Source organism: Rana temporaria, chromosome 8, assembly GCF_905171775.1.
Source record: "Rana temporaria chromosome 8, aRanTem1.1, whole genome shotgun sequence".
NCBI classification, from domain to species: Eukaryota; Metazoa; Chordata; class Amphibia; order Anura; family Ranidae; genus Rana; species Rana temporaria.
Window position 1 is genome coordinate 26,182,033 of NC_053496.1, and position 23,906 is coordinate 26,205,938.

The following is a 23,906-nucleotide window of genomic DNA, read 5'->3' on the forward strand; positions in this document are numbered from 1 at the left end:
TGATGAATATAGGAATGAAACACTCACCTAAATTATACCACATATCTCTGATTTCAAAGCCGATCTGCCTTCTCATATCACAGTACCTGAAAGATGAGAAACAAGTAATTAATGGATTTGCATCCTTGCTTCCCATCTCGTAGATAAATATTAGTGACAGAGAATTACTATGGTAGCAATAATTTAGGATGACAAGTTATGACAGCTTTTTAAACACTCTGCTGGAGAGAAGATGCCCTTGTATATTATAAGGATAAACAATCAGCACTGTGTTGTTTTTAATGGTCCACTCTATACTCCATTTCTTCTTTTTACATTAATGAATTACCTATAATAACTTGCCCTTGATGGCACTACTGGTATTAAGCACAACATAAAAGGGCTCCAAACTTGCATTTGCCTGTTTACAGAAGGAATTTTGGTGGCAGTGGAGACTCTCTCAGTGCTAAGAAGCCTTTATGCAAGAAATAACATATATATTTAAAATAGAAGTATGGACTACAAAAAAAACAAACATGTATACTCACCTATCTGCTGCTGCATCTGCCCCATCAGCTGTGCAGTGAGAACTAAGCAATCAAAAATTGCTGATTGATCAGTTCTCCCCTCCGTTCTGAGCAGAGAGCCGTGACCGTCAGTCACTGGCTCTCTGCTCTGCCCCTCCAGCGATTACAGGAGCGCAGGGCTTTGGAGGAGGCGGGAGTGGCTGGCTCAGGCTCTAAGCAGATTACCGAGAGGCTGAGCCAGGTGTCGGTGTTCCGTCAAGCAATGCCCGGCTATCGAATAATGCCCGGATGGAACTGCACATGCACCACATGGAGCCGCAGAACAGCTGAGTTTAAGATCAGCTGTTGTGTCACGTTGCCGAGTCACGTTCATGTAGGTGAGGGGCCAGATTTGTTTGGCCAGCGATAAAAATTCCTCCCCCAGCACTGCCCATCATTAAAAAATCTGCCCCCTTCATGTAAATATCCACCCCTCACCCCACATGAATGTGCCTCAGCAACGCAAGACAACAGCTGATCATAAACTCAGCTGTCATGCGGCCCTATACGGCACATGCCCAGTTCCACCCAGGCATTTCAGGTGAATCTTTCCCAAACCTGGACTGACTGAGTGACGTCAGAAGATTTTAACCTGTTGTCAGCTGAAAACAGGTCACAGGAGCGCAGAATGAACTGCAATCCTGTGACCTAAAGGAGAAGTATAACCAAAATAGCTTTGGCAACAGTGGGTATAGAAAATAATCACCCCCTTTAAAATAATAAAATTTTGTTGCATTACATCCTGAAATGAAGACAGACACAGAGTTTGTTTTCTCCATCTGTATCTACGAGTGCAACTTATAACATCCAAATGAAAGATATAACACCAAATGTCTTAAAAGAAAAAAAAAAAAATCAGAATCACAGAGTTGGACAAAGGATCACCCCATTGTGTCAGTATTTTGTTGAACTACCTTTTGCTTTAATTACAGCCTTTAGTCTGTTGGGATATGTCTCTACTAACTGCACATCTAGCCATTGCAATCTTTGCTCACTTTTTTTGCAGAACTGCTCAAGCTCAGTTAAATTTAATGGTGACCATTTGTGGACTGCAGTCTTAAAGTCATTCCACAGATTTTTAATGGGGTTCAAGTCTGAGCTCTGACTAGGCTATGCAAGGACATTCACCTTTTTCCCTTCAACCACGGTGTGATCATTTTTGCTGTGTGCTTTGGGCCATTGTCATGTTGGAAGGTAAACCTTCTTCCAATTGCCAACTTTCTGGCAGAGGGCAGCAGAATTTTCCTCAAGAATTTGACAGTATTTTGCCCCATACAATTTTCTTTTATCAGGACTGCAGAAACGCCTCCATAACAGGATATTACACCCTCCATGCTGTACTGTAGAGATAGTGTTATTTGGATAGTAAGCAAAATTGTATTTCCACCAGACATATCGTTTGGTGTTGAAGCCAAATAATTAATTAAATCTGACCAGAAAACCCTTTTCTATGTGACCTCAGAATCTTCGAGGTGCATTTAAGGCTGTCAGAGGAGACTAAAATTCAATTAGGCCTTTTATTTTTTTTCTGATGGGTTGGGGTTATATCTTTCACCTGGATGTTATAAGTTGCATTGAGCAAATACAGCTGGATAAAACAAAAACTGTGTCCGATTTCATTTCAGTCTGCAAAGCAACAAAATGTGGTTATTTTAAAGCTCCAAACATACACAGCATACACATGGTTCACATTTCATCTACAGCACACCGAGAACCCCAAAACCAAACTAAGCACAGTGAAACTTCTGGAAAGAAAGTTGAGCTGCTACCGTTTTGCACCTGGCCTTCAGCCTATAAGGCTGCTCATCACAGTGAAGGCACCTCTTGTACACTCCAGACAGTACAGATATAAATACATGTTTTGCTTTATGGGAGCAGCAACTCGGCATGCTCTGCTTTGGAGGCACTGCTGGGCTTAGAGCGACTGGAGGCTGGGACATTTAAAAACGCACCTTCCCTCCTAGCCAGATCTTGGCATCCTCGAAGCCTGAGGTTTATCCTCGAAGCCACTACCAATCTTCTTAAACTGGTTGTTTTAATTAATTGGCCAGATGGCAGGCATTAGGAATGTAAAGTGACATTATCATATCCCAAAGCTACTGGGATCCACCCCAGCTGTCTGCAGCCAGTGAGGAGGAAAGTGTGCTTCAAACTCCTGAACTCATCTGGCACTATGCCCAACAACAATGCACTATGCTGGGTAGCACCCTGTGGAAGTCATTTGTAATTTTTATTGTGGACACAATTTGTCAATATGATATACATATGGAGATTTGCTTCAAAGATAAATAAAGAACAATTCAAAATATTTGTAAAATTATTACTTTTACAGGTGAAACTCAAAAAATTTGAATATCGTGTACAAGTTCATTTATTTCACTAATGCAACTTAAAAGGTGAAACTAATATATGAGATAGACTCATTACATGCAAAGCACGATGGTTCAAGCCGTGATTTGTCATAATTGTGATTAAGGATGAGCTCCAGCATGTTCGCATAGTACACGTGCAGAGCCCGCCAGGAAGTCTGCACGGCGCTGCGCAAATCACAGCCAGGGAGACATTTCCCGATCTCTGCAGCCGAGCATCGGGACAATGTCTACCTGGCTGTGATTAGCGCAGTGCAGACTTCCTGGCGGGCTCTGCACGTGTACCATGCGAACACGCTGGAGCTCATCCTTAATTGTGATGAGTATGGCTTACAGCTCATGAAAACCGCAAATCCACAATCTCTGAAAATGTGAATATTGTGAAAAGGTGTAATATTCTAGGCTCAAAGTGTCCCACTCTATTCACTAATTAAGCCATAACACCTTCAAAGGGTCCCTGAGCCTTTAAATGGTCTCTCAGTCTGGTTCAGTAGGAATCACAATCATGGGAAAGACTGCTGACCTGACAGTTGTGCAGTAAACCATCATTGACACCCTCCATAAGGAGGGAAAGCCTGGGAAGGTAATTTCAAAAGAAGTTGGATGTTCCCAAAGTGCTTTATCAAAGCATTAATAGAAATTAGGAAAAAGTGTGGAAGAAAAAAGGTGCACAAGCAGCAGGGATGACCACAGCCTGGAGAGGATTGTCAGGAAAAGGCCATTCAAAAGTGTTGGAGACTTTCACAAGGAGTGGACTGAGGCTGGATTCAGTGCATCAAGAGCCATCACACACACAGACGGATCCTGGACATGGGCTTCAAATGTCGTATTTCTCTTGCCAAGCCACTCCTGAACAACATCAGAAGTGTCTTACCTGGGCTAAAGAAAAACACACCGGGTTTGTTGCTCAGTGGTCCAAAGTCCTCTTTTCTGATGAGAGCAAATTTTGCATCTCATTTGGAAACCAAGGACCCAGAGTATGGAGGAAGAATGGAGAGGCACACACTGCAAGATGCTTGAAGTCCAGTGTGAAGTTTCCAGTATGTATTGATTTGGGGAGCCATGTCATCTGCTGGTGTTGGTCCACTGTGCTTCATTAACTCCAGGGTCAATGCAGCCGTCTACCAGGAGATTTTGGAGCACTTCATGTTTCCTTCCACAGACGAGCTCTATGGGGATGTCGACTTAATTTTCCAGCAGGACTTGGCACCTGTCCACACTGCCAAAAGCACCAAAGCCTTGTTCAATGACCGTGGGATTACTGTGCTTGATTGGCCAGCAAACTCGCCTGACCTGAAGAATCTATGGGGCATTGCCAAAAGAAAGATGAGAGACCGAACAATGCAGAAGAGCTGAAGGCCGCTATTGAAGCATCCTGGTCTTCCATAACACCTCAGCAGTTTCACAGGCCGATATCTTCCATTCCACGGCGAATTGAGGCAGTGATTGCTGCAAAAGGGACCCAAATCAAGTACCGAGTACATATGCATGCTTATACTTTTCAGAGGTCCGATATTGTTCTATGTACAGTCCTTGTTTTATGGATTGCATGTAATATTCTAATATTGTGGATTTGGGGTTTTCATGGGCTGTAATATCCATAATCATCACAATGATGACAAATCACAGCTTGAACTATCTTGCTTTGCATGTAATGAGTCTATCTCAGGTATTAGTTTCACCTTTTAAGTTGCATTAGTGAAATAAATGAACTTTTGCACAATATTCTAATTTTTCGAGTTTCACCTGTATATTTGTAATGAGGCTCCTGTAGTATTAACTGGGAGGAGTCACACAGTACATAGATAGGCTCCTTGACGGTGGCATGTGGCTTTACCATACATATGCAAATATGTGAGACATTATAGATTAAAACAAGAAGTTTTAATGAGGTAAACAGGACCATGTGATGGGGAACTAGAACACAAAGAAGAATGGTGTTTGTGCATCAAATACACTTCCCAATGCACTCCAGTGAACACCACAGTGTGGATTAACCTCATTAATCAATAATAATTCAGGCTATATTTGTTAGAAATAAAAATGGCCAAAAAAAAAACTAAAGCATTATGGAACCATGTGATGACAGTTTATAGAAATAAAAAAACAGTAGTTGACTTTAGTAACCAAGCTCCAAGAATAATTTTCCAATAAGAAACTAGAAAATAATGATATACGTTGGTTGCAAAGTACAGAAGTACTATATAGGCTCTGCACCGGTTTATATCAAACCACGACTCTCCTACTTGGGAAAAACATTTTTGGTTCCTCTGCAGATTTTGTAAGGTTGCCCACTTACAAAGAAAAATGAAGGGTCTCTAAATTTTTATCATACTGTAGGTGTATTTTAAATGATAGAGACAGAATATCAACCTAAAAAAAGGTTATAAAATGGAGTTGCAGGTCAGTGAGTAAAATAAGTATTTGATCCCCAAGCAAAACATTACTTAGTACTTGGTGGAGAAACCCTTGTTGGCAAGCACAGAGGCAAGACGTTTCTTGTAGTTGGTTACCAGGTTTGCACACATCTCAGAAAGGATTTTCGTCCACTGTCCTTTACAGATCTTCTTTAAATTCTTACGGTTCCTACCTGTCGCTTGGCAACTAGAAGTTTCAAATCCCTCCATAAATTTTCTATAGGATTAAGGTCTGGAGACTGGCTAGGCCCCTCCATGACCCTAATGTGCTTCTTATTGAGCCACTCATTTGTTGCTTTGGCAGTATGTTTTGGGTCATTGTCATGCTGGAAGACCCATCCACTACCCACCTTCAGTGTTCTGGCTGAGAAAAGGTGGTTCTCATCCAAGATTTTACAATACATTGTCCCGTTCATTGGCCCCATTATGAGGCAAAGTCGGCCTGTACCTTTAGCATAGAAAAAGCCCCAAAGCATGTTGTTTTCCTCCATGCTTGACTGTAGGGATGGTGTTCTTAGGGTTTTAGTCAGCATTTTTCTTCCTCCAAACATGGCGAGTCCCCCTCCTCAAGAAGGCACATGTACAGGTCCGTTTGAAGTTTGCCAATGAAAATCTAAGTGATTCAGAAAAAGATTGGGAGAAAGTGCTGTGGTCAGATGAGACCAAAATGTAGCTCTTTTTTCCCCTTCCCTTTTTTTTTTAGTGTGTGTACTTTTTTTTTTTTTTTCTCCTATATTGCTTGGAATGCCACTCGACCGGTTCTATAAGTTAAAGTGGAGTACCCTTTTTTTTTTTCCCTCAGTTCTCTTTTTCTTTTTTTCTGTCTTTTACTTATGATTGTATGAAAAAGATATGCATCGAAGATATGCAAGAATATATAATGTATTCTACTAGTATATGTAGATAGTCTTCACATAGATATATCTGTTGTGTATAGAGTAAAACCCCTGTAAATACTTTTATAAAAATAATAAAATAATATTGTACCCAAAATTTAGCTCTTTGGCATTAACTCGACTTGCCATGTTTGGAGAAAGAAAACAATGTCTATAACCCTAAGAACACCATACCTACAGTCAAGCACGGAGATGGAAACATGATGCTTTGGAGGTGTTTCTCTGCTAAAGGTACAGGCCGACTTTGCCACATTAAGGGGCCAATTGACAGGGCCATGTATTGTAAGATCTTGGATGAGAACCTTCTTCCCTCAGCCAGAACACTGAAGATGGGTCATGGATGGGTCTTCCAGCATGACAATGGCACAAAAAACATAGTCAAGGCAACACAGGAGTGGCTCAAGAAGAAGCACATTAAGGTCATGGAGAGGCCTAGCCAGTCTCCAGACCTTAATCCTATACAACATTTATGGAGGGAGCTGAAACTTTAAGTAGTCAAGCGATAGCCAAGAAACCTTAAGGATTTAGAGAAGATCTGTAAAGAAAAGCAGACCAAATTCCCTCCTGAGATGTTGCAAACCTGGTAGCCAACTACAAGAAACATCTTACCTCTGTGCTTGCCATCAAGGGTTTTTCCACCAAGTACAAAGTCCTGTTTTGCTTGGGGATCAAATAATCATTTTACTCACTGAACTGCAACTCAATTTATAGCATATATTTTATGTGTTTTTTTTTCTGGATTTTGGTTGATATTCTGTCACCATTATTTAACCACTTGCCGCCCGCCAATGACAAATTGACTTTGGCAAAGTGGTTGTAGAATCCTGACTGGACGTCATATTATGTCCTCAGGATTCTAAGCCGCTGCGCGCCCCCGGGGGCGCGCATCGCGGCGATCGTTGTTGCGGGGTGTCAGTCTGACACCCCGCAACACCGATCTCGGTAAAGAGTCTCTCACGGAGACTCTTTACCACGTGATCAGCCGTGTCCAACCACGACTGATCACGATGTAAACAGGAAGAGCCGTCGACGGCTCTTCCTCACTCGCGTCTGACAGACGCGAGTAGAGGAGAGCCGATCGGCGGCTCTCCTGACAGGGGGGGGTTCGCGCTGATTGTTTATCAGCGCAGCCCCCCCTCGGATCGCCACATGGACCACCAGGGAAGGGCAACAAACAAAAAAAAAAGTCTCAAAAAAAAAAAAAAAAAAGTCTCAAAAAAAAAAAAGTTAAAAAAAAAAACCATTAAAAATAAAAAAAAGATGCCAATCAGTGCCCACAAATTGGCACTGACTGGCAACATAGGAAAAATAAGTGCCGCCCCACAGTGTCCATCTGTGCCACCCCACAGTGTCCATCAGTGCCACCCACAGTGTCCATCAGTGCCACCCCACAGTGCCCATCCATGCACAGTGCCCACCTATCAGTGCCAACCATAAGTATCCATCAGTGCCAACCATAAGTATCCATCAGTGCCACCCATCAGTGCCACCCATGAGTGCCCATCAGTGCCGCCCATGAGTGCCCATCAGTGCCGCCCATGAGTGCCCATCAGTGCCGCCCATGAGTGCCCATCAGTGCCGCCCATGAGTGCCCATCAGTGCCGCCCATGAGTGCCCATCAGTGCCGCCTATGTGTGCCCATCAGTGCCGCCTATGTGTGCCCATCAGTGCCGCCTATGTGTGCCCATCAGTGCCGCCTATGTGTGCCCATCAGTGCCGCATACCAGCGCCGCCAATCAGTGGCACCTTATCTGTGCCTGTCAGTGCTACCTCATCGATGTCCATCAGTGCCATCTCATCAGTGCCGCCATATCAGTGCCCGTAATTGAAAGAGAAAACGTACTTATTTACAAAAAAAATTACAGAAAAAAATAAAAACGTAATTTTTTTTCTAAATTTTCAGTCTTTTTTTAGTTGTTGCGCAAAAAAAAAAAAAATTGCAGAGGTGATCAAATACCACCAAAAGAAAGCTCTATTTGTGGGGAAAAAAAGGACGCCAATTTTGTTTGGGTACAGTGTAGCATGACCGCGCAATTGCCATTCAAAGTGCGACAGTGCTGAAAGCTGAAAATTGGCTTGGGCGGGAAGGTGTATACGTGCCCTGTATGGAAGTGGTTAAAATACACCTATGATAAAAAATGATAGACCCTTCTCCTCTTTGTAAGTGGGCAAATGTACAAAATCTGCAGGGGATTAAATAATTATTATTTTCCCCACTGTATGTAAAACCATGCATGTCAGGAAATCCTAACCTACTCTACAAAACAGTACAATACTTCTATCTTGCCTGCTTTCTAAATTGTGTCCTTATTTAGGGCAAACAAAAAGCCCAGCTTTATTCCCCTATTCCTATCACTGAGATCACAAGACGAGCCAAAAGACGAGCCAAAAGTTCAATATATAATGGAGACTGTTACTTGCTCCATGTGACATCATTGGGCCAATCAGCATTGTCACGTGGGGGAGTCCACAGCCATGTGTAAGCCATGACTCCAGTGACTTAGTTTAAACAAGCCTTTCCTTACCCTCCCGGCAGATGAACAGAGCAGTGGGGGAGCAAAGAAATGCAAGTATATGCATCTGTAGAGGTCCGCATTGATGTGAACCTGTTGCTTTGCCCTGCATAAGCAAAGCAGAAATTCACTTTAAGTACATGGAACTCAGTTTGAGTCCTTGAAAGGAAAAAAAATAATAATTTAAAGTGAAAAATGTTGAAATGATAGCAAAAAAGAAAAGCCTGACAAAAGGCATTATGCATAAAGCATCCTGCAATAGACACAATGAATATATCCCATTGAACAGATGTCTTCAGACAGAAAGGTAAGCTTTGTAGTGTGCAGTGACAGAGAGTTCTAGACACAGGTACAGACAGAAACAAAATGGATTAGCATTTCCTTCAAGCTGTAGGAGATACAAAGCTTAGTTCCCTTCATCTCTAAATACTTCAATAAAGGAATATGCATACAGAAATACAATGCAGTTATCAGCTGGACAAAAAAAAAAACGAAATTCACTGGGCACCTCGTTCCACAGAATTAAAATCTACAGAACTACAGATATTTTATACACTGTCCATAATTCATACATAACTTACTTAAGGAGGATTTTGACTCGTTTGGCACTTGAAAAATTCTCCAGCTGCAAGGATTCTTGGGTGAGAAAAGCAACAGCCAGGTGGAAATAGTTATTCCATAGCTAAAATAAGAAATAGTAGCAATTACTTATCTCAGTCATGCATTTGTAACTCAACCTATAAGTAATATTTAAAGAGAAAATAGAAGGAATCTGAGTAATTGTATTTTTATTTTAGTTTTAAAATTGATGATTTACAGCTTTTTTTTATTGAAATAAAACATTTAGCTTACTTATACAGAATAAATACATGGTGGACCCATGACCCTAGACATTATGCTTTTTATTTTACAGAGAACAAAGCAGACGCTCTTTAAATTAAGGCAGGCCAAAGACGGTGCAAACTTCTTTCCTTTAACCATGGGTTGTAGGAAAGAAATTTGCACAATTTCCCCCATCAACACAGATAGTGCTGACAGGGGAATCCCTCCTGCCAAATAAAAGTCTGCTTCCGATGAGAGGGGGAAACCTGCCTGGAGAGGACAGTGATTGTTGCGTCTATAGCAGCCGCTAACGATAAACGCAAGTGAATCCGGCAGGCTGGTTGTACCAAACTTGATCAATTGACTTGATACATTCAGCCTGCCCATACACGGTTCGAATCTTGGTCAGTTCCTGCTGAATCAGCCGAGATGCAAACCGTCTATGGCCAGCCAAAGTCATTCTAAAAGGACCCAAACAATGCAAGGCAGGGGAGTGGCGGGGACTTGTAATGCAATGGTCAGAAATGGGAGTCATATCAGCAGCAAAGGGTGCACAAGAACCCAACATCTGGAAGTTGTAGCTCTACCAGAGTGAACAATGGAATCCTTAAGTAAAATTTTTATGAAGGCCCATCTGCAGTTTTAGTTGACCAACCAACCACCCCCAAGTAACTGCTCTCTATTACAATGTTAACAATGGGGCAGATTCAGGTAGCAATTAGGCCTGCGTATCCATAGATACGCAGCGTAATTGCTAAGTAGCACTGGCGTATCGACTTTCTGTATTCAGAAAGCTCGATACGCCGACTGCAGCCTAAGATATGACTGGCATAAGGCTCTTATGCCGTCGTATCGTAGGCTGCATCCCTACCCTGGCCGCTAGGTGGCGTTCCCGTAGTGGTCAGCGTAGAGTATGCAAATTGCATACTCACGCTGATTCACAACCGTACGCGCGCCCGGCGTTCGAATTTTACGTCGTTTGCGTTTGTCGGTTTCTGCGTAAGGCCGCTCCTGCTATTAGCAGGCGCAGCCAATGCCAAGTATACCCGTCGTTCCCGCATCGCGATTTTTGAAAATTAGGTTGTTTGCGTAAGTGACTCGTGAATGGCGCTGGACGCCATTTATGTTCACGTTGAAGCAAATGACGTCCTTGCGACGTCATTTACCGCAATGCACGTCGGGAAAGTTTCCCGACAGAGCATGCGCACTACGTTCGCATTACGCACTACGTTCGGCACTACGTTCGGCCTACGGGATCATTTAAATTAGGCGCGCTTACGCCGGCCACTTTTACGGAACGCCCCCGCAAATTACGGAGCTACTGCTTTGTGAATGAAGCGTAGCACACGTAATTTACGGAGGCGTAGCGTAAAAACGGTACGCTGCGCCTCCGTAGTAGTGCGCGTGCCCTACCTGAATCTACCCCATTGTTCTGGTTAGTGATATGGGGTTTATAACCTGGACCACAGCATTCAAACTGGAGCAGAGTTGAGTTTATAACTTACTGTACAACAGACAGTGTGGTAGTTTGTATATTACATACAGTATTGTCCAAAAAACAAACACTTCAGCGCTAAACCCAGGGGAATCTTTAATCATGCTTCTTTTCACAATGCCCATCAAGGGTGCAGCCTTCCACCGTCTGGGAAGTCCTCCAAACAAACTGCAAAAGTCATACTGGAGGGTACAACCACCTTGTGCATGACCATTAATATGTTTTTTTAAAATCCACAAAGACAAATAAATACTCACATGATATTAAAAAAACATTAAGCAAAACAAATCTGCTCCAGTCAGAATGCAACAAAACTCAGCCTAGGAACAAATGGTTGGTTTGCATTTCAGGGGTCAAGAGCTCTGAGGAAAAGGGCCTGACCCCCGAAACACAACAGCCACCCAACCATTTGTTCATAGGACCAGTTTTGATGTTTTCCGACTGGAGCCAATCAGTTTTCCCTTTTTTTTTTTATTGCCATATGACTATCTATTTGTCTTGGTGGATTTAATAAAACATTAGCAGTAATGCATGAGGCGGTTGCGCCCTCCTGTATTTCTTGGTGTATCGCATACAGCACCGTGTATCGAAAGGTTACATTACAATACTCAGCATATTCAGGGCCAAATGTGTACTATTTATTGTGTGGTTGCTGCAGCGGGCTCAGTACCAGCAATGAACTGTGCCTTGTCTTTGCCCAAATAGCCACTATCTAGTTAAAGTTCCTTGACTGACTATAAACCACCCCTTCTTCATATGGCATGCTTGGCCATGGCCTAGGCAACCTAATGGCAAATCTGGACCCGAGCACATTATTGGAACAACTTGTTTTGTTATCTGTAGGCCCGTTTCTGATCCTCCTATTCCTAGACCTGTTTACACCCACACTTTCTCACAAGTACAATCAGACATGGTCTTACAGCCCTAAACAGTTATAGGACAAGTTGAAAAGACTTTGGGATTCATTTGCTAAAACTTTGGTGGAGCTCTAAATAGAAACCAATCAGCTTCCATTTTTTTGTCAAAGCACAAGTTGAAGTTAGAAGCCAATTGGCTACCATGCACCAGGTGCACCAGATTTTGCATGCTCCAGTTTTAGTAAATCAACCCCTTTGATTGCCATTGTTTTTCCCTAATGAGCCAGTACGTGTGGCAATACATATGTTTTTATGATCTAGCTCGAACATTTGATGTGTTTGCATTAATAAAGGAATATTAACAGTATAAGGCTGCTTTAAGCAGATTGAATTCAGCAACTACGGGCTAGACTGGATTATATTCTTTCAGATCAGCACAACAGGAAAGAACTATTAGTTAAATGGCTCCCTGATGTACACTATGATCTTTATTTTTTTTACTAAGCATGCAAGTGAAGTAGTCATAAGAGTTGAAATCTTTTGCTTGCCAGGCAACTGCTCTTTATAAGCCATCTGTGCTCTTAGCAGTTCTGTTTCCTGCAACCTTCACATATGTCCAACATTAGACATTAAATGGCTGCATTACTGTGGACTTCTGTACAGCGGAGGAAAATACTTAGGCCTCTTTTTAAACTGTAGTACAGCATGTAGCCTTGTATAACATCAGATGTTATTCAAGTTTGCGTTTCAGATTATCAAAAGTATTAGAACATGTCTGTGTGTCAAATGCCATTAAATTACTGGGATGCTTCATCTCCCTTAAGAGAACCTGTCATGAAGTAATACAAGAGCTGCTAGTGCCAACTTGTTTTTGAAATTCTAAAAATCCAGCTTTCGGTTTCTGCTCAAGGTTCCTTACAGCTGTGTATATATATTTTAGGTGCCTTAAAAACCATTGCACCCACTATCAGCAGATCATGGGTGTAGTGCAAGGCTCCTGCAGACTGTCTGTGTAGCTGTCTGCCTGTGCCTCTGATACGGGCAGGCATTTACTAAATGATAGGAAGCTCAATTAGCTTCCTAAAGCGGTCATCAGCGCCCTAGTAGTTCATTGAGAACTAAAAAAATGTCAGCTGCAAAGGCTGTCAGTATTAGTTAAACTCTATGAATGAATGACGTGGTCGTGTGTGTGTGGAGTGCTCTTTTGAATTGTGACAGCGGGTGCGGGTAGAAGATCCCCAGCCCACTGTCATGGGGGGGAGGGGACTGAGGGAGAAGCAAGTGGATGCTGAACATAATAAATGTAGTATACTCCGCGCCAATTACTAATAAAAAATATTAAATAATAATTTAAAACCCAACAAGCTGCTCCCCTAGAAGAGTAATGTGCGCTTAGTGATATAAATGAAAGAAATAGGGGGCGCTATAGTGATTAAAACATACCTAAAAAAAAATATATAAATACAAATAGTCACACTGGAAATATTCCTTAGCTTGAAACCTAAAAGTGATGTAAATACACAATGCTAACAAATACACCTGTGCGAAACTGAAAAAAATGAACGAATAAATAGTCCCAATATTAAATTGACCCGAATGTGATATTCAGAGTCCATAAAATTCAAACAACAAAAATTGTGCTGCTGTAATTTTATCTTCAAATAGCTGTTAATGTGATCCTTTACCAGACTGTGATATGACACCCAAAGTGACTGGATATGTAGTCTGCTTACCAGAAAACATTGACTTCTTTACCCAAAAAGTAGTCAGGATTGTGCAGGATTGTGCCTGCTCACATGTAACTGGAAATAATGTACACCTTCCGCCTCACAGGTACTGGCCGGATATGAAATGGCAATGCAAGACATCCATAGCATATTATCATTTATTAAAAAGAGCAATTTAAAAAGTATAGCCAAATGGCTACTTACATTTAAAAGTGCCTACCCGTGCCTACTGGCTTGTCTAGCAAGATCTGTGGGGACCGCCAAAATCCCGTCCACCTCCATGGATGGCATGCGTTCTACATGCTCCTCAACAGCAACCAGTAGAGCCGGAAACAGCGTGAATCGCATGACCAGGTACCGCCTCTCAGAAGATAAAATCACAGCAGCACAATTCTTGTTGGTTGAATTTTATGGACTCTGAATATCACATTCGGGTAAATTTATTATCGGGACTATTTATTCATTCATTTTTTTTTCAGTTTCGCACAGGTGTATTTGTTAGCATTGCGTATTTACATCATTTAGGTTTCAAGCCAATGAATATTTCCAGTGTGACTATTGTATTTTTTTTAGGTATGTTGTAATCACCATCTATAGCGCCCCTTATTTCTTTCATTTAGATGCTGAACATGTTACAGGTTACACCCTAAATATGGGTGTAACATCTTCAGAAAGGTGAACTTATCCTTTAAAGCTTAACACTTGGATTAGCAAATATTGTCTAAACACAAGAGGCATGTGTATTCTTACACTTTGCCTTTATGATGAGGCTTCCTGTGAGTGAGTGAAAAACTAATATAGCGCAACACATGCAAACTGAATCGCCTCTGACAGGTCAATGCTGATCGACTACCGTTCCATAAAGAAAAGTTGCCTATAAAAACGCCTCTTCTCTGGTCAGAGCCCTCGCTCTAACACAGATATGGGGGGGGGATGTGACTTTCCTCATAGGACAGTGCTAGGGTCCAAGTGGTAAATAGCCAAAACCAGAGTTTACTCACAGAGGCCTTCTACAGATGACATAGTAACATGGGTAGGTAAGTATATCTTGCTTAGGGAACAATGGGCGAGTGATGGTGGCTTTCAAAAAAAAGTAATACATGTTAGGTTCTCCTAATATTCTACTTATGAAATATAATTCCCCTTACCTGCAGTTCAAAGTTTGCTTGATCCAAAAACATCTTGTTTAACATGTCGGCATACTGATTAATAGCTCTTAAGAACACTCTGTAAAATCAAGGGAAAAAAAGAGCACAATTACAAACATTCTTCAAAATCTTTACCGGCAGTTGTACATTTTAATAGCAAAGATAAGAAAACAAGAATTTACTGGTATATGTTATCTGTCAAAAAAATACTGGACACTAGCACTGTGCTCTAGGTGGTCTATAATAGAGGGCGAGTAAATGTCCACAGGGCACGAATAGGTAAAATAGACTGTAAGCTGCTATGGGCATCAATGACTGATGTGAATGCTTCAGTATTATCAATAAAGTTCTCTTAGAATATCGTGGCATGCTATAAAAAGGAAGCACTTTTAACAGAAATTTACAGGCGTGTTCAGCTCCTTTCCTTTATGCACATTGGTCTTTCCTTTATCAGCTATAAAGCCAACTCAAAACTCTGACTGGTATCTGTGACAATACAACAGATTACCAGAGGAACTTGATATTCATAGATTTTTACACTGCAGTTGCAGCTATAAGTATAACGTATACAAAGAATACCGTAAACTCAAAATAAACTCCCGTGGGTTAGGTGCGCGGTGAAACAAGCTCATCACCGGTGTCTATTATCTGTTGAACTAGCCAGAAATGTAGTGTTCTCATCACTTCCTCTGTGCTGAACTGGAATCATAAAATATTATCTTCCTTTTGTAAACTGCTAATCTATGGTTCCCCCACGTAATGAAGATGAACAAATACAAATGGGTATGGGATACAGCGGAGGAGTGAGCATAGCCACCCAGGGACAGGAGTACCAGATGAAAATTATCTGGTAAGATATATTACAGTTTGTTTTGGGGTTTAAATATACTTTAAAGTATAACTAAAGGCATTTTAATTTTTTTTGTGGTTTGGATAGAGTGGAGAGGGATTAAATACCTGTCTGTGCCCCCATTAGAGCGATTCACATCTCTATTTGTTCTGTTTACCATTATCATCAAAGTGAATGTGGGAAAAAAAGAATTTGGGTTTACATCAGAACAGGAATATAGGAGAAATCTTTCAATGGTTCTGGTCACTCTGGGGTCACAGCAGGATTCCCTCAATTTGGAGGGATTTCCTCTCACTTCCTGCGAGACAGGAAACAAGGGGGAAATCTCCCCAATAGGACACAGATGACAAAAGATAAATAAATCTGACAGAGGCTGTAACCCAAACTTCCTTGATCCAAAATGAAAAAAAAGAAAAAAGAAAAAAAGGTTTTGCCTTTAGTGACACTTTAGATGACAGCAATTAACCAGTTACAACAGAAAGATCAGAATGTATGCAGCCCTACAGAAATGTTAAATGATACCCAAAAGATGTTATTTTGGTTATGAATAGATGCAGGTAGGCTTGGTCTTTTTAAAAGCAAGACTTCTTTTCTATGAGCCTTCATAGTAGGGTGGTGGCGGCAGGGATTGGAACATCTCCAATCCCTGCCACCACCACCACCCTACTATGAAGGCTCATGCCTGCTACTTTATTCTGTAAAAAAAACAATACAAAGGACACAATCCAAGCAAAAGTAAGACCTGTTTTAATTGATGCTTTAGGAAGCTGTATCTAGATATTCCAGCACAAATATCACATCACTGCATTCAGAGACTTAAGGGTGAACTTTTAACATAGATTACTATTTCCGACATCCAAGAAAATCAAACAATTGTGCAAATATAACCTTCTGCTTTATTATTTGCTTTTGTGGTCCCCAAGAAATCCTCAATGCCCTGTAATTCCCAGGCAGGCTTCATCAAATGCAAAATAAAGCATCAATATAGTATCCTGGGCATTGTTCTATATGTACATATTTAACCCCCACCACCACTAACAATTTCCAGATGAAATGAGCAAGAACAGCAGAGAAATGCTGGAAATGCCCTTTTTTAAATAATTTTTTTTTTATTAAAAATGTTGGCTGCTCAACTCTCCTACAACCCCTTCCAAATTTAAATGTGTTTTTAACTGTTAAAGAAAAAAACACTGTTGCTTCTAGAGTTCTAATTTCCAGAAATTACCATATTAAAATGCAAGACAGACAAGACGGACAATGCAAAAACACAGATCAGGTATTCAGAGTATTTTGTTTCTCACAAAGCTGCAGTTATACTTCACTGGTAATCCATCTGTTAAAAAAGGTACACCATGTCTTCTTCAGTGGTTCAAATACAGAATACAAGCATGCAGTTTTTTTTTAAAGAAGGCTCATTACATTCGGTCATGGCTGTCAGTCACTCCGGTACTCTATGAGCCATTCCACTGTATTCACCAGTTTGTCTCTGGCACAGGTGAAGAGCAAGCGAAGAAGAATATAATCAATACCCATAATTATTTCAGTCCACGGAACGAAATAATGAAAAAGATAACAACTATCATGAAGTCACAAGACTATTAGCTTCTTTAATTACCAAAAATCACAGATATTAGGCTGATCCACTAGGTGCTTTCCTTGTTTTACGTTGAAAATCTGATGATATAGACCAGGTGGGTTAAGTAGACGACACTGCGTATCATATTGCAGTTTGCATGACTGGAGTGTGGGTGTGTAAATGAAAGCAATGTGCTCCATTTATGATTGTGGTGTGATTTCATGCTTTAATAAAACTTGCTACAATTCAAAGATTAGTTGGTGTTCGATCATTTTCTACAACATCTAAAAGAGAACTGGAGAGGAGATAAGTCTGGTCCTTTATGCAGCAGTTGGTTCTGGGTTAAGTCCATTTGTCATAATTTGGTCAGGTATGCATGCAAGCGAATAGTTTTCCACACCATTCAAATCACAATGAAATCTGCAAGGATTGTAGAACCAGGAAACAAAGTGATAGTAAAGTCTCTTTTTTTGTTAAAAATAACAACCATGTTATAATTACCTGCCCTGTGCAGTGGATTTGCACAGAGCAGCCCAAATCCTCCCATTATCGGGTCCCTTTTTGGCGCCCCTGGTCCCTCCTTCCTGTTGAGTGCCCCCTTTAGCAAGCAGCTTGCTGTGGGGACACCCGAGCTGAGCCACAGCTCCCTGTGTCCATTCAGAAGTGGAGCCTCTCACCCTCTATCTCCTCATTGGCAGACTGACAGCAGCGGGAGCCAATGGCACTGCTGTCTCAGCCAGTAAGGAGGGGAGTCCCTGGCAGCCGAGACACTCCTGCATAATTGCTGGATCTATATGGTGCTCAGGTAAGTATTAGGGGGGCTGATGCACACAGAAGGCTTTTTATCTTAATGCAAATAATGCATTAAGATAAAAAAATCTTCTGCCTTTACAACCACTTTAAGTTTTAATATTGCTTTAATATAAACAATGTCTGTACAATCACAGCTGCCCTTTGTGGGCCTGAGGAAGGGCAAATGTGGCTGTTGGAAATCATTGTGGCACTATGATCTTTGAGGACTTGGATAAGCATGTTGCAGTGCGGTGTGGTGGCTAGTGAACACACAGAATCCAAGATAGACAAGAGCAATATATGAAACAAAACAGGGCTTTTTTTCCCTCAGAGAATAGGTGCAGGAACTCAACCATGCCCGCCACATACACATACCTGCCAAATGGCATAGAATAGTAGCTCTTCCCTCTGCATACAACCCCTCCCTCAACTGCCTTCATCTCCTTCCCCCCCTCCCTAAAAGCTTTGCCATCTGCCATGTGTCTTACCTTTCAATATTAAGCTTGCAATATTAAGCTGAAGCACCCATCCGGCTGTAGTACCTCCCAGCATAGACTATACTACAGACACTTACAAGGAAGATCATGCAAGATCATGCAGTAGGAGCATCAACGACTGGTCACCAGGGAAAAAATGGAGACCACAGAGGGTGCAGCCTTGCACACGCCCTCTCCCGCCCATGACTGCACTGAACCCTGGGCACCTATTCTGTATCTCCCTCGTCTCTGCCTTGCACTCAGTGGGATCTACTCAGGAGATCTGACCTGTGGGAGCTACTGGGATATAAGCTATCACTTGTAAATGCAGAGGCTGGACTTACCAAGTGATAGTGGCAAGCAGGGAGCAGAAGACCTGAGCCAGAGATGATGGAACAGAGTTTCCCCTAGTTCCCGCTGAATAAAAGCCCTGGAAGAAAGGTTTGACACTTTACAACTAGGCCCAGCAGGTAGGCATGACTGTACAGAGCCACTTGCAAACTGTAACAGCGGTCTAAGTGAGTGAGTGAAAAACGTATATAGCGCAACACATGCAAACTGAATCGCCTCTGTAGACTTGAAAGATGTTGACAGCGCCAACAAGGAGCTAAATGCAGTCTGATCGGTCCACACCAAATGGGGATGCTTCCTGAAGTGAGGTAGACTTAGTCCCTGCACTGTCCCTCCTCCTTTAAAATCTTTCCCCATCTCTTAGCACTGTCCCTACAATAGCCACTTGCATAAAGTGCGCCAAACCTGAGAACAGAGTTATAAAGGAGAAGTCCAGCCTGAGCTCATTTGGCTGGACTTCTCCTTCGGGGCACAGGAGTGCAATTCGTTTTGCACTCCTGTGACCCGTTTTCAGCAGAGCGCAGTCTGAAGTCCGTTATCTGCTGATGTCACTGGAATCAGTCCAGGAACCGCGTCATCATGACAAAGTGTGGATCCGCCAGGTGCATGGACTGATGCCTGTCTCAGCCTCTCAGTGAGCCGCTGAGAGCCTGAGATGGCTGCTCCCTGCCCCTCCACAGCTCACCGCTCCAATGAGCGTAGAGGAGCAGAGAGGAGAGCTTCCAATTGACAGTCAGCAGCTCTCTGCTCAGTGAGAACCGAGCCATCAGCGATGTTCGATGGTCCGGTTCTCAGTGCAGAGGCGGCAGGGGACAGATGCGGCGGGGGGACAGATGCATCATCGGACCGATGCTGTATCTACCCAAGTATAAAAGGGGAAAAGAAGCACAACCCATACCTCTCTTTAAACAGATTCTGCCTGACCCTGGCCACCAATGTCATGTGGGGTGCCAGCGCCCAATCGGACAGCTTTTTGCCTGTGACCGGGGAAATCATATCAATCACAATTGCCTTCTGCATTGCCACTTCGGTCGATGACCACCTACAGTGGAGAATACAGACTGCACCTGCCTACACTTGTATATAACTAAAACCCCTAATTTAAAGGATGGCAAGTTACATAGTACAGTTTTAATCAAAACTACTCAAGATGATGTATTGCATAGTGCCACAGAGAAGCAGGATGTAGTAAACTACACTGGTTGTATCTAGGTGGACAAAAATTTAAATCTATAAAAAGCTAACTATTTCAAAGTTGTACAACAAATGCATTTTGGAATGTGAACTCTATGTGTAATAAATAAATGGAAATTAAGAAAAATCTAGTGACATTCTGGCCTGCAGCTGGACAAATGTGTATGAATATTGCAGTTCCGCATATGCCAGGCATTCACAAATGAGACGCAGAGCAGAAATGAATTACAGCGAAAATTGAATGTTTTACTTGCTATTCAAATGACTTAAGTATTGATCTACATTAAAAAAAAGCAGCATTATTCCAGTAAAGTCTAATTAATACCATTAATCTGGAGGCCAGAGTTTTATCTCTGCATAGTGGTCTGTCAGTGTCGTGTTGGTGACAACAGCAGGCTTCCTTTACATTAGTGATGATAAAGTAAGCAATAACACGGCTCTGATACTGTATTAACGGGATCTTGCATTACCACAGGGAGCAGATTTTACTGGTGGAATTAGCTCTGCCCCCGGGTCTCTTGGTCTATGTTGTCTAGATATGCCTTCATTTCCCAGGAGAACCATTGGATATGAACATTAAACTCAGCACAACCATTAAAATGAGGAATAATAAACATTTTTTAAAAAAATGTTTAAATAAAATTGACAGAATTGCTATTGCAGACTTGTTTTTGAAGGTGCAAGGTGTGGTGTGCATTTGTATTCAGGCTCTTTACTCTGATAGCCCTAACTAAAATGTATTAGAACCAATTGCCTTCAGAAGTCACCAAATTAGTAAATAGTGTCCACCTGTGTATAATTTAATGTCAGTATAAATACAGCTGATCTGCAAAGCCTTCACAGGTTTGTTAGTGAACCTTAGTGATCAAACAGCATCATGAAAACCAAGGAACACACCAGACAGGTCAGGGATAAAGTTGTGGAAAAAAGTTTAAAGCAGGGTTAGGTTATAAGAAAAAAATAGCTTTGAACATCTCACGGAGCACTGTTCAATCCATCATCTAAAAATGGAAAGAGTATGGCACAACTGCAAACCTACCAAGACATGGCCGCCCACCTAAACGGACAGGCCGGGCAAGGAGAGCAATTATCAGAGAAGCAGACAAAAGGCCCATGGTAACTCTGGAGAAGCTGCAGAGATCCACAGCTCAGGTGGGAGAATCTGTCCACAGGACAACTATTAGTCGTACACTCCACAAATCTGGCCTTTATGGAAGAGGGGCAAGAAGAAAACACAGCAAACATGTGGAAGAAGGTGCTCTGGTCAGATCAGACTAAAATTTTACTTTTAGGCCTAAAAGCAAAATGCCATGTGTGAAAAACTAACACTGAACATCACCCTGAACACACCATCCCCACCGTGAAACATGGTGGAGGCAGCATCATGTTGTGGGGATGCTTGTCTTCAGCAGGGACAGGGAAGCTGGTCAGGTTTGATGGGAAGATGGATGGAGCCAAATACAGGACAATCTTAGAAGAAAACCTATTAGAGTCTGCAAAAGACTCAAGACTATGGTGGAGGTTAACCTTCCAGCTTGACGACCCTAAACATACAGCCAGAGCTACAATGGAATGGTTTAGATCAAAGCATATTCATGTGTTATATTGGGCCAGTCACAGCCCAGACCTAAATTGAATTGGGAATATGTGGCAAGACTTAAAAATTGCTGCTCACAGATGCTCTCCATCCAATCTGACAGAGCTTGAGATATATTGCAAAGCAGAATGGGCAAAAATTTCACTTTCTAGATGTGCAAAGCTGATAGAGACATCCCCAAAGAGACTTGCAGCTGTAATTGCAGTGAATGGTGGTTCTACAAAGTATTGACTCGGGGGGCTGAATACAAATGTACCCCACACTTTTTACATATTTGTAAACAGTTTTGAAAAACATTTATCATTTTCCTTCCCCATCACAATTATTTGCCACGTTGTGTTGGTCTATCACATAAAATCCCAATAAATGATTATATATATATATATATATACACACACACATACATACATACATACATATACACAGTACAGACCAAAAGTTTGGACACACCTTCTCATTCAAAGATTTTTCTTTATTTTCATGACTATGAAAATTGTAGATTCACACAGAAGGCATCAAAACTATGAATTAACACATGTGGAATTATACATAACAAAAAAGTGTGAAACAACTGAAAATATATTTCATATTCTAGATTCTTCAAAGTAGCCACCTTTTGCAGCAGACACATCTCTAGAACTGTTAAGAGGAGACTGTGTGAATCAGGCCTTCATGGTAGAATATCTGCTAGGAAACCACTGCTAAAGAAAGGCAACAAGCAGAAGAGACTTGTTTGGGCTAAAGAACACAAGGAATGGACATTAGACCAGTGGAAATCTGTGCTTTGGTCTGATGAGTCCAAACTTGAGATCTTTGGTTCCAACCCCCGTGTCTTTGTGCGACGCAGAAAAGGTGAACGGATGGACTCTACATGCCTGGTTCCCACCGTGAAGCATGGAGGAGGAGGAGGTGTGATGGTGTGGGGGTGTTTTGCTGGTGACACTGTTGGGGATTTAATCAAAATTGAAGGCATACTGAACCAGCATGGCTACCACAGCATCTTGCAGCGGCATGCTATTCCATCCGGTTTGCGTTTAGTTGGACCATCATTTATTTTTCAACAGGACAATGACCCCAAACACACCTCCAGGCTGTGTAAGGGCTATTTGACCAAGAAGGAGAGTGATGGGGTGCTGCGCCAGGTGACTACCTCTTGAAGCTCATCAAGAGAATGCCAAGAGTGTGCCAAGCAGTAATCAAAGCAAAAGGTGACTACTTTGAAGAACCTAGAATATGGAATATATTTTCAGTTGTTTCACACTTTTTTGTTATGTATAATATATACATGTGCTAATTCATAGTTCTGATGCCTTCAGTGTGAATCTACAACTTTCATAGTCATGAAAATAAAGAAAACTCTTTGAATGAGAAGGTGTGTCCAAACTTTTGGTCTGTACTGTGTATATATATATATATATATATATATATATATATATATATATATATACACACATATATACACAGTATATAATATTTTTTCTTTCTGTTTGTACTTTTATAATGGTATATATACCGGTATATATACACACAGAGAAAGTATTATTTACATACACGGGTTCCGTTTCCTGTCTTCCGGTGGTTGTTCTTTACTAGTTCTTCTCACAATATGCGTATATATTTTGCCCAACTGATTAAAATGCCCTTTGTACATCTGATACTTCATCTCCGCAGGTGTTGAGAAGGGAGAAGTGTGATATGATATTGTAAAGATAGGTGGGAATTCCTTTGGGTGTATTTAAACACTACTGTTATTGAGTCATGGCTGCTGCTTGATATATACATCAATAAATATCACTGAAGTATTCAATTCAAATCCAATCCTGCTATCTGCGTGGAGTTTGCATGTTCTCACTGCGTTTGCATCGGTTTCCCCTGGCTTTCCCATCGGTTTCCCCTTTCCCCATAGCCAATGATATGCTGGGAGATTAATTTGCTCCTATCTAAAATTGCCCTAGCATGTAAGATGGAGATATTAGATTATAAATTCCTTGGGGGCAGGCACTGATGCAAGTATATATGCAAAGTTTGTCAAAAAGTAGTGGCGTTATATAAAACACACAGTAAAAAAAAAAAGGGCCATCCAACAGGCATTTCCCTACTTCCAGAATGATGGTGAATGCAGCAGGCAAACCATGCAGAAGGCCTCCCAGAGAAACTGAAAAACTACAAGCCAATAAGCATTTGAGACCCAGGGAAAGGTGTGCAGTGGCGCAGAGATGCAGGGCAATGTGTGCAGTGGTGCAGAGATGATTTACTGGGGAGAGGAGGAAGCTAAACAGAA

The 23,906-nt window shown here is 41.7% G+C and overlaps 1 protein-coding gene across 2 annotated transcripts in view; it reads right to left on the minus strand.

Moving 5' to 3' along the window:
- The window catches only part of DOCK1 (dedicator of cytokinesis 1), a 529,562-nt gene that overhangs the window by 133,819 nt on the left and 371,837 nt on the right, over positions 1-23,906 (minus strand). For both annotated transcript variants that reach the window (XM_040361423.1, XM_040361424.1), the window contains exons 30-32: positions 14,790-14,868; positions 9,322-9,422; positions 28-86 (exon numbers count right to left, since the gene is read on the minus strand). In XM_040361423.1, the coding sequence (XP_040217357.1) occupies positions 28-86; positions 9,322-9,422; positions 14,790-14,868 (239 nt within the window). The remainder of the gene's footprint in view (positions 1-27; positions 87-9,321; positions 9,423-14,789; positions 14,869-23,906) is intronic.